General features: G+C 51.0%; 1 protein-coding gene, 1 long non-coding RNA gene and 1 pseudogene across 2 annotated transcripts; 2 read left to right on the forward strand and 1 right to left on the reverse strand.

Moving 5' to 3' along the window:
* The first annotated feature begins 1,123 nt into the window (after positions 1-1,123).
* Positions 1,124-4,171, forward strand: LOC101131541 (large ribosomal subunit protein uL23-like; annotated as a pseudogene).
* A 71-nt stretch (positions 4,172-4,242) lies between these two features.
* On the reverse strand, positions 4,243-8,067 carry LOC129531981 (uncharacterized). The gene is made up of 2 exons (XR_008677538.2): positions 8,001-8,067; positions 4,243-4,475 (listed from the first exon to the last, which is right to left on the reverse strand). It is a non-coding gene; the product is annotated as an uncharacterized lncRNA (long non-coding RNA).
* A 67-nt stretch (positions 8,068-8,134) lies between these two features.
* Positions 8,135-9,580, forward strand: TEX44 (testis expressed 44). Its single transcript, XM_004033349.5, has one exon. The coding sequence runs from the start codon at positions 8,249-8,251 to the stop codon at positions 9,434-9,436; it is 1,188 nt and encodes a 395-aa protein (XP_004033397.3). The 5' UTR covers positions 8,135-8,248; the 3' UTR covers positions 9,437-9,580.
* Positions 9,581-16,467: the final 6,887 nt, after the last annotated feature.

Below are 16,467 nucleotides of genomic sequence, written 5' to 3' on the forward strand. Positions count from 1 at the left end.
AGTAGCATGATCTCAGTTCACTGCAACCTCTACCTCCCAGGCTGAAGTGATCCTCCCTCCCACCTCAGCCTCCAGAGGAGCTGGGACCGCAGGTGCACACCACCACGTCTGGCTAATTTTGTTGTTGTTGCAGAGATGGGGTTTCTTCATGTTACCCAGGCTGGTCTCCTTCCACCCGCCTTGGCCTCCCACATGCTGGGATTGCAGGCATGAACCACCATATCTAGCCTTATTTTTTGAGATGGGGTCACACTCTGTTGCCTAGGCTGGAGTGCAGTGGTGCAGTTACAGCTCACTCTAGCCTCGAACACCCAGACTCAAATAATCCTCCCACCTTGGCCTCCCAAAGTGCTGGGACTACAAGTGTGAGCCACCACGCCCAACCTCCTGCTTTTTAAAGTAACATTATATAACAATCTTTTTCCATGTTTCTGTGGAGGCTTTATACAGCTTCATAATATTCCATAAACTGAGTTTACCCTAAAATAAGAGTATTTAATTATTTAACTGGAGAGTAATTCCCCCCAAGAGAAAGGAGTTGAGGGCCAGGCACGGTGGCTCATGCTTGTAAATCCCAGCACTTTGGGAGGCTGAGGCAGGAAGATCACTTGAGGTCAGGAGTTCGAGACCAGCCTGGCCAACATGGCAAAACCCCATGTCAACTAAAAATACAAAAATTAGCCGGGCATGGTGGCAGGTACCCGTAATCCCAGCTACTCAGGAGGCTGAGGCAGGAGAGTTGCCTGAACCCAGGAGGCAGAGGTTGCAGTGAGCCAAGATCACTCACGCCACCGCACTCCAGCCCGCAACCTGGGGGACAAGAGTAAGACTTCATCTCAAAAAAAAAAAATTAGCCAGGTGTGGTGGCAAATGCCTGTAGTCCCAGCTACTTGGGAGGCTGAGGCATGAGAATCGCTTGAACCTGTGAGGCAGAGGTTGCAGTGAGCCGAGATCATGCCACTGCACTCCAGCCTGGGTGACAGAGTGAGACTCCATCTCAAAAAAAAAAAAAAAAAAGAGAGAGAGAGAGAAAGTAATTGAAAAGAAAGCAAAGACAAATTATTTGAGACGAATTTCCTCTTATGAGAACTACTTAATAAAGGTAGAGAACTCTTTTTACAAGATGATGCCAAAGGCAAAGAAGGAAGCTCTTGCCCCCGCTAAAGCTGAAGCCAAAGCAAAGGCTTTGAAGGCCAAGAAGGCAGAGCTGAAAAGTGTCCACAGCCACAAAAAAAAGATCTGCACGCCACCCACCTTCCAGCGGCCCAAGACACTGCGACTCTGGAGGCGGCCCAGATATTCCCAGAAGAGCATCCCTGGGAGAAACAAGCTTGGCCACTGTGTTATCATCAAGTTTCCGCTGACCACTGAGTTGGCCACGAAGAAGACAGACGACAACAACACACTGTGTTCATTGTGGATGTTAAAGCCAACAAGCACCAGATCAAACAGGCTGTGAAGAAGCTCTATGACATCGATGTGGCAGTGGTCAACACCCTGAATAGGCCTGATGGAGAGAAGAAGGCATATGTTCAACTGGCTGCTGATTATGATGCTTTGGATGTTGCCAACAAAAATGAGATCATGTGGTTGGGCACGGTGGCTCACACCTATAATCCCAGCACTTCGGGAGGCCGAGGAGAGTGGATCACCTGAGGTCAGGAGTTTGAGACCAGCCTGGCCAACATGGCAAAACCCTGTCTCTATTAAAAATACAAGAAAATAAGCCAGGTGTGTTGGTGCGCTCCTGTAGTCCCAGCTACTCGGGAGGCTAAAACAGAAGAATCACTTGAACCCAGGAGGCAGAGGTTTCAGTGAGCTGAGATCACATCACTGCACTCCAGCCTGGGCCATAGAGCGAGACTCTGTCTCAAAAAAAACAAAAAAAAAGCCAGGCGCGGTGGCTCACACCTGTAATCCCAGCACTTTGGGAGGCTGAGGCAGGCGGATCACCTGAGGTCAAAAGTTTGAGAACAGCCTGACCAACATGGAGAAACCCCATCTCTACTAAAAATACAAAATTAGCTGGACGTGGTGGCGCATGCCTGTAATCCCAGCTACTCGGGAGGCTGAGGCAGAAGCATCACTTGAACTCGAGAGGAGGAGGCTACGGTGAGCCAAGATCGCGCCATTGCACTCCAGTCTGAGCAACAAGAGTGAAACTCTATCTCAAAAAAAAAAAAGGGATCATCTAAACTGAGTCCAGCTGGCTAATTCTAAATATATATATATCTTTTCACCAGAAAAAAAAAAAAATAAAAGTAGGAAAGTTTTTAACTAAGATGGAGAAAACTTTCATATATATTTTATTTTGTATTTTATTTATGTACAGAATATATCTAAAATATATATTGTCCGCATAATAGAATAAATATATTTTGTTCTATACTGATCTCATTTAATATTTATTTACAAATAAATAATCCTTTATTTTTTGTTCCCCAATTTTAATAAATCTCTCTGCCTTTGACATCAGTGCCTATTCATTCCACTGTAGCCTTCCTTGGGCACGAGTTTCAAGCATATGAAACTTTCTTTTTTTTTTTGAGATGAAGTTTCACTCTTGTTGCCCAGGCTGGAGTGCAATGGTGCAACCTCGGCTCACCACAAACTCCGCCTTCCAGGTTCAAGCAATTCTCCTGCCTCAGTCTCCTGAGTAGCTGGAATGACAGGTGCACCACCAAGCCCAGCTAATTTTGTATTTTTAGTAAAATGGGGTTTATCCACGTTGGTCAGGCTGGTCTCAAACTCCTGATCTCAGGTGATCCGCCCGCCTCGGCCTCCCAAAGTGCTAGGATTACAGGCGTGAGCCACCATGCCCGACCCAACCATATGAAATGTAACAAGGGTCAACATAAAGTGCAACATGTAGAATCAAAAGCTGAATTCCAAATACAGAGTTTGTCCTTGGTGCCTATAAGGTGCATGATGGTTTTAGTGGGCCACATGAGGGGACATTAGAAACTTTCTATTCTCAACACACACACACAAAGAAAGAAAGAAAGAAAATGGCCAGGTGCGGTGGCTCATGCTTGTAATCCCAGCATTTTGGGAGGCCAAGGCAGGCAGATCGCTTGAGCCCAGAAGTTCAAGACCATCCTGGGCAACATAGTGAGACTCCATCTCTACAAAATATTTAAAAATTAGCCAGCCATGGTGCACACACCTGTAGTCCCAACTACTCAGAGGCTGAGGTGGGAGGATCCCTTGAGCCCAGGAGGTCAAGGCTGCAGTGAGCTATGATTGTACCACTGCACTCCAGCCTGGGCAACAGAGTGAGACCCTGTTGAAAGAAAACAAGAAAAAAGAGAGAAGGGGGAAGAGGAAAGAAAGAGAAAGAAAAGAAAAGAGAAGAGAAGAGGAGGGAAAAGGAGGGAAGGGAAAGGAAGGGAAGGGAAAAGAAGGGAAGGGAAGGGAAGGGAAGGGAAAGAAAAAAGAAAAGAAAGAGGGAGGGAGGAAGGAAGGAGGGTGGGGGAAGGAGGGAGGGAGGGAGGGAGATGGAAACTATACGAGGTGAGGGATATGTTAATTAGCTTGATTGTAGTGATTATTTCACAGTCTAATGTACAGCAAAACATTAAGTCAGCCGGGCACAGTGGCTCACGTCTGTAATCCTAGCACTTTGGGAGGCAGAGGCAGGTGGATCACGGGTCAGGAGTTCAAGACCAGCCTGGCCAAGATGGTGAAACCCCGTCTCTACTAAAAATACAAAAATTAGCCAGGCTCGGTGACAGGCGCCTGTAATCCCGGCTACTTGGAAGGCTGAGGCAGGAGAATCGCTTGAACCCGGGGGCCGGAGGTTGCAGTGAGCTGAGATCGTGCCACTGCACTCCAGCCTGGGTGACAGAGTGAGATTCCATCTCAAAAAAAAAAAAAAAAAATTAAGTCATATACCTTAAATATATAGGTTTTTATTTCCTGGGTAAAGATAGGGAGCGGGGAGAACTTTCTAACTAAAAGCAGAGAGCTGTGTGGGGTGTGGGGCTTTGGAGTCAGGCAGATGCCACTGACCTTGCTATGTGCTTGGCTTCTCTAAGCCTCAGTTTCCTCATCTGAAAAATGGGGAAATAACCCCTGCCCAGCGTCAGGCCTACTGACACTCAGTGCCATATGCTACTCTTGATTGTTTAGGACTGGAAGATATTCAAGCAAACATGGACCAACCACTTGACAGGGATCTCATAACTGTTAGAATTGGATTAGGATTACGTTTAGCTGCATGTAATAGAAAACCAAAAATAATCATTTGGGCACATATAGTGTTATTTTCCCTCACATAAAGGAATTTGAGAGGTTGGCGATAGTCTGGTCTGGTGGCTGCCAGACAGCTCCAATCATGAGACCCAGGGTCCTTCCATCCTTGCTTGGTCCACCCTCTTACTGTGTGCCTTCCACCCTCAAGATTACCTAGAGGGTTGCTAGACCAGTCCTCTTGCTGGACCAAGAGGGTTGCTGTTGCTCCAGCCTTCACATTCCTGATAGGGGGAAGAGCAAAAAGATGTTAAACTCTTTGAAGGATCCTTTCTGAAGTTCCACTCAATACTTTCTGCTTACTTCTCAATGGCCAGAACATGGTCACATGTTCTTACCTACCTGCAAAGGAGGCTGGGAAATGTGTTCTTTTAGCTAAGACACAGAGGCCCTGAATAAAATCAGGGTCCTGACACTAAGTGTCAAAAGACAAAATTACAAGTTTAGTTTAAAGCTCTCAATTGGCTTTGTGATTCTAGAATCAGGCAACACTTGATTTCCTAAAATAGAATAAGGGTTCCAATGAATCAAGCAGTGAAAGTTGGCTTTATAGACAGGAAGAGGGTGGAAAAAAGCAGAAACTAAAAACAAAAACCAGGCTAGGTGCAGTGAGTGGCTCACACCTATAATCCCAGCACTTGGGAGGTGAGAGGTTCGCTTGAGCCCAGGAGTTAGAAACCAAGCTGAGCAACATGGCAAAATCCCATCTCTACAAAGAATTTTAAAAATAGCCGGACATGTTGGCGCGTACCTATAGTCCCAGCTACTCAGGAGGCTGAGGCTGGAGGAGTGCTTGAGCCCAGGAGTTCAAGACAGAAGAAAAAAAAATTAAAACGGAGGGAACTTCATTATCGTGCCACTTGAAGATTGAAACTGGCCTGTTTCTGTCATGTCAGCACTTTGGGAGGCTGAAGTGGGCAGATTCCTTGAGCCCAGGAGTTCGGGACCAGCCTGGGCAACATGGTGAAATTCCATCTTTACAAAAAGTAAAAACAAAATTAACTAGGTGTGCTAGAATGTGCCTGTATTCCCAGCTACTTGGGAGGCTGAAGTAAGAGAATTGCTTCAGCTCGGAGTTGGGATCACACACTGAACTCCAGCCAAGGCCACAGAGCAAGATGCTGTCTCAAAAAAAAAAAAAAAAAAAAAAAACCGGGCGAGATGGCTCACATCTGTAATCCCAGCACTTTGGGAGGCTGAGATGGGTGGATCACCTGAGGCCAGGAGTTCGAGACCAGCCTGAGCTGAGGAAAAAGAATCGCTTGAACCCGGGAGGCAGAGGTTGCAGTGAGCTGAGATCACGCCACTGCACTCCAACCAAAGCAACAGAGCAAGACTCTACCTCAAAAAAAAAAAAAAAGAAAAAAGAAACTGGCCCATTTGGGAAACTGGCAATCATCTCTGTCTCCCGGTGATTTGGAACCTCAGTGTGAGTGACCCCATCTTGACGTTTAGTCCAGTCTGCTGGGGCCTGGTGCAGGAGCCTCATCCGAAGCAGTAGCCTCCTATAATTTCTATTTAGCAATTGTCTGACACTAAGGAAGAAGGTCATCTGGGATGGGCAGCCACCATTCTCTCCAGGACTCCTTTACAAGCTACAGGCTGTACTCATCGGCCCCTCACACTCCAACAAGCCTGGGTTTGCCCTGTGACCTCTGAGGTGGCGGCAGGGTATCTGCGGGGAAAATAAACACTTAGTGAGCAAGGAGCCTGGTGTCAGTAGTGCCGCCAGCCTCAGAGGGTTAAGGTGGAGGCTGGCTGGGCAGAGTCAGTAAAAGGAGTGTGAAGGGAAGGCCTGATCCTGGGAGAGGTGGAGGAGGGAGGGAGCCAGCCCGGAGAGGCAGCAGGATAGAGGACAAGGGCAGAGAGTTTCAGGGAGGGGAATTTTCCATACACTCATGACCATGCTGCTGATGGTGCAGCCCAGCGCTGGCAGCAGCTGTCACCTGCTGGTGTGGTGGAACCAGTTCTAATGGGAGGCCTCTGTCTGCATCTGCCAGCATCATTACCATGCCAGTCATTAGATATATCTTTTTTCTTTTTTAAGGCACAGGATCTCGCTCCATCACCCGGGCTGGGATGCAATGATGTGATCACAGCTCACTGCAGCCTGGAACTCCTGAGCTCAAGAAATCCTCCTCCTGGGCCTCAGCCTCCCCAGTAGCTGGGACTACAGGTGCACACCACCATGCCCAGCTAATTTTTGTTTTATTTTTTGTAGAGACAGGGTCATACTACGTTGCCCAGGCTGGTCTTGAACTCCTGGGCTCAAGCGATCCTCCCACCTTGGCCTTTTAAAGTTCTGGGATTACAGGCATGAGCCACCATGCCCAGTCCCTCATTCAACATTTTTAATATCCCTCCTGGGTATGAGAGAGTGCTGGAAAGCTTCGTATTGAAGCCAGACAGGGTTCAAATCCCAGATTCAGCTCTTATTAATAGTGTGGCTTTGAGTAAGTCGCTTATTCTCTGTGAGGCTCAGCATGCCTCTGTGTAAACTGAGTATACTAGTAGAACCGTACCTACCCAGAGGTGATGGGTGATGAGAAGGATGCTATGCGCCCTTTTCTGCCCATAAGCAGTCACTAAATGTTAGCTGATAACCCCTGGAGAAGCACAGACACGACAGACTGAGACTTCCTCTCCAAACATCTTCTTAATGTAGGCTTTTTTTTTTTTTTTTTTTTTTTGAGATAGAGTTTCACCCTTTTTGCCCAGGCTGGAGTGCAATGGTGCGATCTCGGCTCACCACAGCCTCCGCCTCTGGGGTTCAAGCGATACTCCTGCCTCAGCCTCCCGAGCAGCTGGGATTACAGGCATGCGCCACCATGCCCAGCTAATTTTGTATTTTTAGTAGAGACGGGGTTTCTCCATGTTGGTCAGGCTGGTCTCAAACTCCTGACCTCAGATGATCTGCCCGCCTCAGCCTCCCAAAGTGCTGGGATCACAGGCATGAGCCACCGTGCCCAGCTAAGCACAAGTAGGTGTATCTGGGGTTATCCTTCTCCAAGAAACACTCAGAGGTCTGCAGACCTTTTGTTATTCTCTGCCCTTCTAGCCCAGATGAGCAAGGAGAAGATAGAGATTTTTGCCCTACATCAAAAGGGTTAAACCCGCAGCCACAAATGGAGCTGCCCAGGCCCTTGACTTTTGCTTATACCTACTCACCACTGCTGGGAAACTGATTCCCTGCAGGAACACTGACTAAATTGGGGGTAGTTTTTTGTTGTTGTTTGTTGTTGTTGTTGTTTTGTTTATTTGTTTTGAAACGGAGTACGCTTTTGCTCAGGCTGGAGTGCAATGGTGCGATCTCAGCTCACTGCAACCTCCACTCCCTGGGTTCAAGCAATTCTTCTGCCTCAGCTTCCCCAGTAGCTGGGATTACAGGTGCCCGCCGCCACGCCCGGCTACTTTTTGCATTTTTAGTAGAGACGGGGTTTCACCATATTGGCCAGGCTGGTCTCGAACTCCTGACCTCAGGTGATCCCCCCCACCTCAGCCTCCCAGAGTGCTGGGATTACAGGAGTGAGCCACCATGCCCAGCCTGAATTGGGGTCTTGAGGCACCAGTGTAGACAGAGAGGTGCCAGGAGGGGTCCCTTATAAACACTGTTCTAAATCAACATCTGCATCCCTTCTCATTTGTCAGAGTCACAGCTCTCACTCCTCCTGTGTCCCTGTGGCTGTACTTGCCCCTGTACACACGCCTCCAGCCCTTTCAAGAACATTTGTCATTTTTTCCCCATGTACCTGCAAAGTTGGCAACAAACTGTCCCATAGACTTAGCCCACTTGGAAGGCTGCTCCAGAAGCTCAAGCCCCTTGCTCTATGGGTACCTGTGACATCACCAGTGGCCACAGTCCCTTGTGACCTCACCACTTGGACAACTCAGCCCAGCTGGGTTGCAGCCACTCCCTCCAACCGCCACAAGCAGCAAAGGGCATAGATGACCACAGGAGAGCCCTAGGGGGAGGCCGGCTCCACCAGCAGCCCCATACATGGCACTCCCAGGGTACCCCCTGGGCAACGTGGATGACAGCAGGTCTAAGGACAGCCCAGCAGGAGAGCCCCAAGGTCAGGTCCCACTCACAGCAGATGTCTTGGCGGTGAGCAGCTCTGTCGCATCCACTGACTGGCAGGATATAGATCAGGCCTCCTTCAAGACGGCCACCCCCAGGGCCATATCAACATCTGGAGACAAAGACAAGGGTGCAGTTGTTCCAGAACACGGCCAAAAGACACCCAGAAAAATCACACCTCTGCTTCCCAGCCAAAACCCAAGTCCCCTGCAAGTGTCTATGAGCCTTCAGAATCCAGCATGGGACAGGCAGGTTCAAGACGCAAGGACAAGTCAGAGTCTAGTGGTTTTCCCAAGTCACCTCCTGGGTAAAGACAAGATGTCACAAATGGCGAGTGTTCCTGAGAGAGAGCCGGAGTCAGCCCCCTCTGCCCTGAGTGCTGAGCTACAGTCCACCCAGCACATGGAGGCTCAGCCCGTTGAGAGTGATGCTGACCACGTCACAGCAGGTGCCAATGGCCAGCATGGCCCTCAGGCTGCCAGCACCACCAAGGCTGCTGAGGAGAAAGCTGAGCATCCAAAGGCCCCACACCCTGAAGCTGAAGCTTTGCCATCTGATGAGTCCCCAGTGGCAATGGGGGCAAATGTGGTGGACAGCTTAGGAGAGCTGCAGGCTTGGTTCTTCCCTCCACCTCCAGCAGGCAGTGTGTCCCTGTCGCCTGGCCCCCACGAGGTGGCCCTGGGGAGAAGGCCCCTGGACCCCAGCCTGTACATGGCCAGTGAGGAGAACGGCTACATGCGCTCCATGACCAGCCTGCTGGACACGAGCGAGGGCTCCATCAGCTCCCTGGCAGACATCCTGGTGTGGTCCGAGACCACCATGGGCATGGCCATAGCCACAGGCTTCCTGGATTCCGGCCACAGCACCGTGGCAGACCTGCTGCACAGCTCGGGGCCCAGCTTGCGCTCGGTCCCCAGCCTGGTGGGAAGCGTCAGCTCGGCCTTCTCCTCCGGGCTGATGTCAGGGACCAGCTCAGCCCTGCGCACCATCACCCGTGTGCTGGAGACAGTGGAGCAGAGGACCGTGGAGGGCATCCGCTCAGCCATGCGCTACCTGACCAGCCACCTCACCCCACGCCAGGCCCAGGCTGACCCCAACTATGATTAGAGGCCTGCACAGGGACCCCCGAAGGGCTGGTTCAGTGGCCTCCAGAGATCCCTGGGACCCTCATGCCCTGCTCCCTTGCCCATTCTTGCTCTGGACGGTTCCCCCAGCCCATGCAATAAATCACCAGTGAGCATTTATTTCTAAGCACCAGCCTCCTCCCTTGGAGTGCAGTGAGCAACACGGTGACAGGACAGGAGGGCTCGGGGTGCAGTGGAAACAACGTCCCCTGAGGGTTTCTCAGGCTGTCCCATTCAGGGGCTGGGGGCAAACGTGCAGAGAAGAGCCTGGGCAGAGCTGCAGGCGGTGTGGCGGGGGGTGTCTCAGACCTGCAAAAACCCATCCCTACTGAACCTCCACCCAGGTAAGCTCCCGAGGAGCCTTCCGTGGGGCCTAGGCTGGCCCGGCAGGCTCAAGCTGAGAGGCAGAAGAGGCAGTGCAGTTGACAGTGCAGAGTCACACCATGTGGGTTCAAACCCCAGCGCCAGCACTTGCCCTGGGCGAATCACGTCACTCTCAGCCTACTTAGCTGTAGAAAGGAGAGAATAAATCCATACCATGACACTGTTATAAGACAGAAGGGAAGCGATGCAGGCCATAACGCATGGTGTCTGGCACTTGATAAGCCCACACATGGTGGCTGCCATTATCATTATCCTCCGGTGAGCTGGGGGTGCAGAGGGAGGAGGAGTCTAAGCAAACCGATTGTCCTGGTTTGCCTCAGACTAAGGGGGTTTCTGGGTTGTAGGACTTTCACATTTAAAACCGGAAAACCCCAGGCAAACTAGGATGAGTCGCTCACCTTAGACCCAGGTCTCTTTACGTGGTATTTACTCTTGTCTGTGAAGATATGCATCTGGGAAAGCATTAGCAAGGCCCGGCCTTGAGTGCAGCGATGGGGCAGCCATCTGCTTCGGAAGCTGTCAGCCCACCCTCTGGCTAGACCCTGTGAAGCACCCGGTGGTGTGACCTGGTGAGTGATGCCCCGGCTGGATGTCCGCTCCAGCCCCACCCTTAGCCAAGTGCCCTCAGCAGCTCTCACCCGCATGCCTTCATGTGCGGCCCTGGCAACGGTTGGTTCACTCCTCCTTCCTGGTTCCCAAGCAGAGTCTCCAAATGGGAGCCCTGGGGCCGCAGCCAGCCACCTGATGGGTTGTTTGACCTACATAGTGCTACTCAAATTGTAAACTAATCGCTAGCATTTAAAAAATAGATTTTATGGCCGGGCAGGGTGGCTCATATCTGTAATCCCAGCACTTTGGGAGGCCGAAGTGGGTGGATCACCCGAGCTCAGGAGTTCGAGACCAGCCTGGCCAACATGGTGAAACCTGGTCTCTACTAAAAATACAAAAAAATTAACTGGACATAGCGGTGTATGCCTGTAATCCCAACTGCTCGGGAGGCTGAGGCAGGAGAATTGCTTGAACCTGGGAGGCGGAGGTTGTAGTGAACCAAGATCACACCACTGCATTCCAGCCTGGGTGACAAGAGCAAGACTCCATCTCAAAAAAAAAAAAAGATTTTGCATTAAAATCTGGATTTCTGCTTCTCTGGGAAAATCTAGGGCCCTCGTTTCTTCAGGACCCCAGGCAGCAGAACTGCCTGCTTTAGGGTGTATGTGCTCACTGTCCACCACAGCCCACCTGGCCTGCATCAGTGACCCATGTCACCAGCCCCGCCCCACCGTGCAGAAGGCTCACATGAGGAAGGGTGATACCAGGCCCCAAGGTGGATGCAAAGATGAGCCCGGTGTGCATACCTGCTTCCCTCCAGGAGCTGCCAATTTTTTTCTTTTTTTGGATGGAGTCTCACTCTGTTACCCAGGCTGGAGTGCAGTGGGACACCATCTCGGCTCACTGCAACCTACATCTCCCAGGGTCAAGCAATTCTTCTGCCTCAGCCTCCTGAGTAGCTGGGATTACAGGTGCCCACTACTACACCCGGCTAATTTTTTGTATTTTTTAGTAGAGATGGGTTTCCCATCTTGAACTCTTGACCTCAGGTGATCTGCCCGCCTCGGTCTCTCAAAGTGCTGGAATTACAGGCATGAGCCACCTTGCCCGGCCCAGGAGCTGCCACTTTCTGTGGGTGCAACGGGAACTGTCCCCACGTCATGAAAGCAATTAATTCAGAGGTGTGAGATTGCGGACTTAGATCCCAGTAATCAGGGGATTCTCAGAGAAGCAATTAAGCCAGTCCCTAAAAGAGAGAAGGAGGATGCCTCCCAGACAGAGGCAATAAGAACAAAAGCCAAGGCAGGCATGGTGGGGGTGCTGGGGGGTGGCTATCGAGCAGCTGGGGCCCACTGCAGAGGGCGATCAAGCTGCCAGGGTGACCTCAAAATGTGCTTATTCATGCTTTTTTTTTGAGACGGATTCTCACTCTGTCGCCCAGACTGAAGTGCAATGGCGCGATCTCGGCTCACTGCAACCTCCGCCTCCTGGGTTCAAGTGATTCTCCTGCCTCAGCCTCCCGAGTAGCTGGGATTACAGGCATGCACCACCATGCCTGGCTAATTTTTGTATTTTTAGGAGAGACAGGGTTTTGCCATGTTGGCCAGGATGGTCTCAAACCCCAGACCTCAGGTGATCTGCCCGCCTCAGACTCCCAAAGAACTGGGATTACAGGCATGAACCACCGCACCCAGCCTCACTCATGCTTTCAATAAATTTTTTTTCTTTTCTTTTTTTTTTTTTTTTAGATGGAGTCTTGCTCTGTCGCCAGGCTGGAGTGCAGTGGCGCAATCTTGTCTCACTGCAACCTCCGCCTCCTGGGTTCAAGCGATTCACCTGTCTCAGCCTCCTGAGTAGCTGGGATTACAGGCACGCACCACCACGCCCAGCTAATTTTTGTATTTTTAGTACAGTTGGGGTTTCACCATGTTGGCCACACTGGTCTCGAACTCCTGACCTCAGGTAATCCACCCACCTCAGTCTCCCAAAATGCGGGGATTACAGGCGTGAGCTACCGCACCTGGCCTCAACAAATATTTTTTAAACATCCACTATGTGCCCGGCACTGCTAGACACTGAGACCACAAGGGTGAACCAGCCATCAGAAGGAACAGAAACCTAACTCAAACCAGATTAAGCAAAGAGATGAGTCAACCAGCACAACGGCCGGGTGTGGGCCAGGCCAGGCCAGGCCAGGCCAGGGCCAGGGCTCACCCTGGTCCTCAGGGCTCTGCCGTTCCGGCTCGGCTCCCCGGGGCTGGCCCCCTCCGTGCTCAGGTGGCTCAGTCGCCTTCCGAGAAAAGAGAAGCTTGTTCCCACTGGCTCTGGCAAGAGAGTTGGGGGAGGACGCCGCCAGGCCTGGCTTGGTGCCTGTGCCCTCCCCTGAACCAATCACTGAGGCCACAGGAATGAAATCCCTCATCACCTGGCCTGGGGCCAGGGTCAGACCAGAATTGGGGCCTTCCTAGGGGAAGGGATGCTGGGCCCACCACCAGCAGAGTGGTAGCGAGCGTGTCCTTTGGGTCCAGCTGTCTTGAATCCTGACTCTCCCTCCCACAAACTGTGTCACTTTCATCTTCCCGTGCTGTTTTCTCATCTACAAAGTGATAATAGTACCTTTGCATAGGACTGTTGTGAGGATTAAATGAGTTAATGTGTCAAGTGCCTAGAACAGTGCGTGGCACGTAGTCGAGTGCTATGTGGTCCTGATGACTACTGCAGACGGGCCTGCGCAGCTGTGTGCCAGAGCATTCATGACTTCATTCCAAGGGGAGTAAACATGGGGGTGCAGCAGCTGCACGTTGGCAATTACCTGAGCTGGGTCTTTGCTGTTGGAGAGAGAAGGGCAAAGGTCTGGCAGTGTGGTGATGGTGCCACCTTTGTGCAGGAGGGTGATGGGGGTGGGGGCTCCTCTATGAGGAGATGGTCCAGACCTATGGAACTCAGGCTGGCAGGGAGGGGTGGCAAAGCAAAGGGAAATGAGACATTGCAGGTGACCAGCTGGATTGAGGGGCCAGGAAAACATGATTCCTGGGTGATTTGGGCCTGGGCAGTTAGGAGACTTGAGGTGTCCCTGACAGGTGGTGGGACATGAGGAAAGGGTTAGTGGAGGCTGGTGGGAAAGGACTGGATCATGTGTTTGTTTTTTTGTTTGCTTTTGGTTTTTTTTTTGTTTGTTTGTTTTGTTTTATTTTGTTTTTGTTTGTATAGTTTTTTCTCACTATGTTGCCCAGGCTGGTCTCAAACTCCTGGACTCAAGCAATCCTCCTGCCTTGGCCTCCCAAAGTGCTGGGTTACAGGCGTGAGCCACTGTCCCAGGCATGTTTGCTTTTAGAAATATTGAGTTTCAGCCAGGTGCGGTGCTGTAATCCCAGCACTCTGGGAGGCCGAGGTGGGTGGATCACCTGAGGTCAGGAGTTTGAGACCAGCCTGGCCAACATGGTGAAACCCTGTCTCTACTAAAAATACAAAAAATTAGCTGGGTGTGGTGGTGGGAACCTGTAATCCCAGCCACTCAGGAGGCTGAGGCAGGACAATCGCTTGAACCCAGGAGGCGGAAGTTGCAGTGAGCCAAGATCGCGCCACTGCACTCCAGCCTGGACAACAAGAGCGAAACTCCATCTCAAAAGAAAAAGAAAAGTGGCAAGCTAGCACACTTTCTCCCATCAAAGTGTTTATGAGGGGCTCGTATTAACACCTAGAAGTCACTGCTACTCAACAAGGACAGAGCTCATGCCTAGAACAGGGAAAAGTTATGAAGTCCCACTGGAACCACACAACTCTGCCTTGCATTGCATTCTGCAGGGACAAGTTCCCAGTCCCCCAGGGGGCTGTGACAGCCATGCCACATTGGTTGCTTTGAGTCTCCAGGGCCCCACCACTGGCCGACTCACTCTGTGCTGCCTTGAAATCCACTCAGTCCAGTGTCTGCTGGCCGGACCCTCCCTGCTAGCTCTTCTTGATCCTTCCCTCCTTGCTGTGGGGTAAACAGTTGTGTTGGCAAACCCACCAGGCAACACATGGGGACCCCCAGGGATCCAAGTACTATATCATACCTGGGGAGGCAGTCAGAGCTGCACGCTCAGGGCCGGGGTGTCCAATACAGAAAGAAAGGGTACACTCCAGCTCAGGATGGATGGCTGAGGAAGACATTGTAGAGTGAGAAAGCAAAAGCCCAGAGACAGGAGCTTGGGGAAAGGTCCCATCCCACAGGCAAGAGAAGAAGAGGAAGCAGTTCCTAAAACAAAACACAGGAGCAGTCGGCAAGTGGGGGTGATCTGGCCCATTATGGGGACCTGGGCTTGAAGGCATAGGGGACCACCCCCAAAATACGCCACTTTGGCATAAGGATGATTTGAGCTGAAGGCAATTGAGAAAAAGCAGACAGGATGAGCTTTCTGCCCTTTCCCTTTCTGCCTGAAAAACAGGGTGTACATTTCCTTGTGAAGCCCCCTCACCTTGTCCATACCAGGAAGGGGAGAATGGCCTTATCACTGGAGAGAGAGATGGCACTGAGAAGCATCTACACAGACAAGCCTTACTAAATAGCCCTATCTACCATAGTGTCCCCCATATGTTTACCTTCCCACAGCTTACTACCCCTAAAAAGTTCAGAAGCCACTTTCCTTTGCCTTGTCACTTCTCTACAAATTTATCATCCTTTGTTAGTATGGTATAAAGCCACCAAGTCTGCTTTGTGGGGTTTCTCTTCTATGCAGCACCACCACCTCCCCCATGCCAGGTAACACTTTTAACACTAGGGAGTCACGCTGAACCTATTCTGGTTTAGGGGTCCACCCGATTTGAAAAACAAAAAAAACAAAACTTTTAACGTGAAATAAAATGTGTATGTCTTTTCTCTGTCTTTGTTTGTTTTTGTTTTTGTTGTTTTGAGACAAGAGTCTCACTCTGTTGTCCAGGCTGGAGTGCAATAGCACAATCTCGGCTCACTGCAACTGCCACCTTCCAGGTTCAAGCAAGTCTCCTGCCTCACCCTCCCAAGTAGCTGGGATTACAGGCATGTACTACTATATCTGGCTAATTTTTGTATTTTTAGTAGAGACGGAGTTTCACCATGTCCGGCAGGCTGGTCTTGAACTCCTGACCTCAAGTGATTGGCCTGCCTTGGCCTCCCAAAATGCTGGGATTCCAGGCGTGAGCCACCACACCCAGCCCTTTTCTCCTGTTAATCTGTCATTTGTCCAATTATTTTGCAGGCCCAGCTACTGAACCTAAGAGGGTAGGGAACACTTTTCCCTCCCCTGCAAAGGCCCCATGTGGTCCACTGCATTCAATGGATGAAAACTGAATAAGCGGGGAGCACTATTAACTGTTGAGGAGAAGCAGTTAATAGAGACAGAAGGAGGGGATAAAGAATGAGCAACAGAATAAAAAGATGGCTGAGTGTAGGATCTCTTCTGTGTTGAGAAGTGAGGTATGACAAAGCTATAAATTCAGCCCTAAAAAGCCTTGCATTTCCTCACTCAACAAATCAGGGAGCCTGGTTCTCAGTGCCTTCTTGTTTATATGTTAGGGTTAATGTTTGAAAACAATCAGCATTTCTCTAGGATCAACAGCCATCTTTTTGGTGTGTTCTGCCAGGAGACATTGGCCAAGTAAGCTGAGGTCTGCACCAGCCAATAGGCATGGAGGCTGGACCAGGAGCCAGCAGGGCAGGCACAGTGTCCTAAGGCCTGAGCCCAGCAGGGGATGGGCTAAGGGGAGGGCACCAACAAGTCCTGGCAGACATCAGAAGGGACACCCAGCCTACCCGGCCTCCACCCCAAGGTTGGACTGTCCTGACCCCCTCAAAGAAGGCCTTGCTCCTGCAGCCGCTGGGAGCACTGTTGTTGGATAGCCTTCAGCCTCAGCTCCCGCAGAGAGCATCTCACCCAAGGTGGTGAGGTCCCAGGTGGCCCAGTCCCCACACTGGTCTGTGCAGGGGTCTGAGGTCTGACCATCCTGACCCAGCTTGGGATAACCACAGCTCCAGAGCTCCCGCGGGGCTGGCTGGGGCTGTCGTTGAGCCTGCACTACAGGCTCGACCTCTCCCTCTCCAGCTCTGTCTTCATTCTGCTCCTC

The sequence above is a fragment of the Gorilla gorilla genome, chromosome 11 (assembly GCF_029281585.2).
Source record: "Gorilla gorilla gorilla isolate KB3781 chromosome 11, NHGRI_mGorGor1-v2.1_pri, whole genome shotgun sequence".
Lineage (NCBI taxonomy): Eukaryota > Metazoa > Chordata > Mammalia > Primates > Hominidae > Gorilla > Gorilla gorilla.

Bases quoted from the DNA above. Each gene is read 5' to 3' on its own strand.
- TEX44 (XM_004033349.5), top strand. From the start codon at position 8,249: ATGGCACTCCCAGGGTACCCCCTGGGCAACGTGGATGACAGCAGGTCT.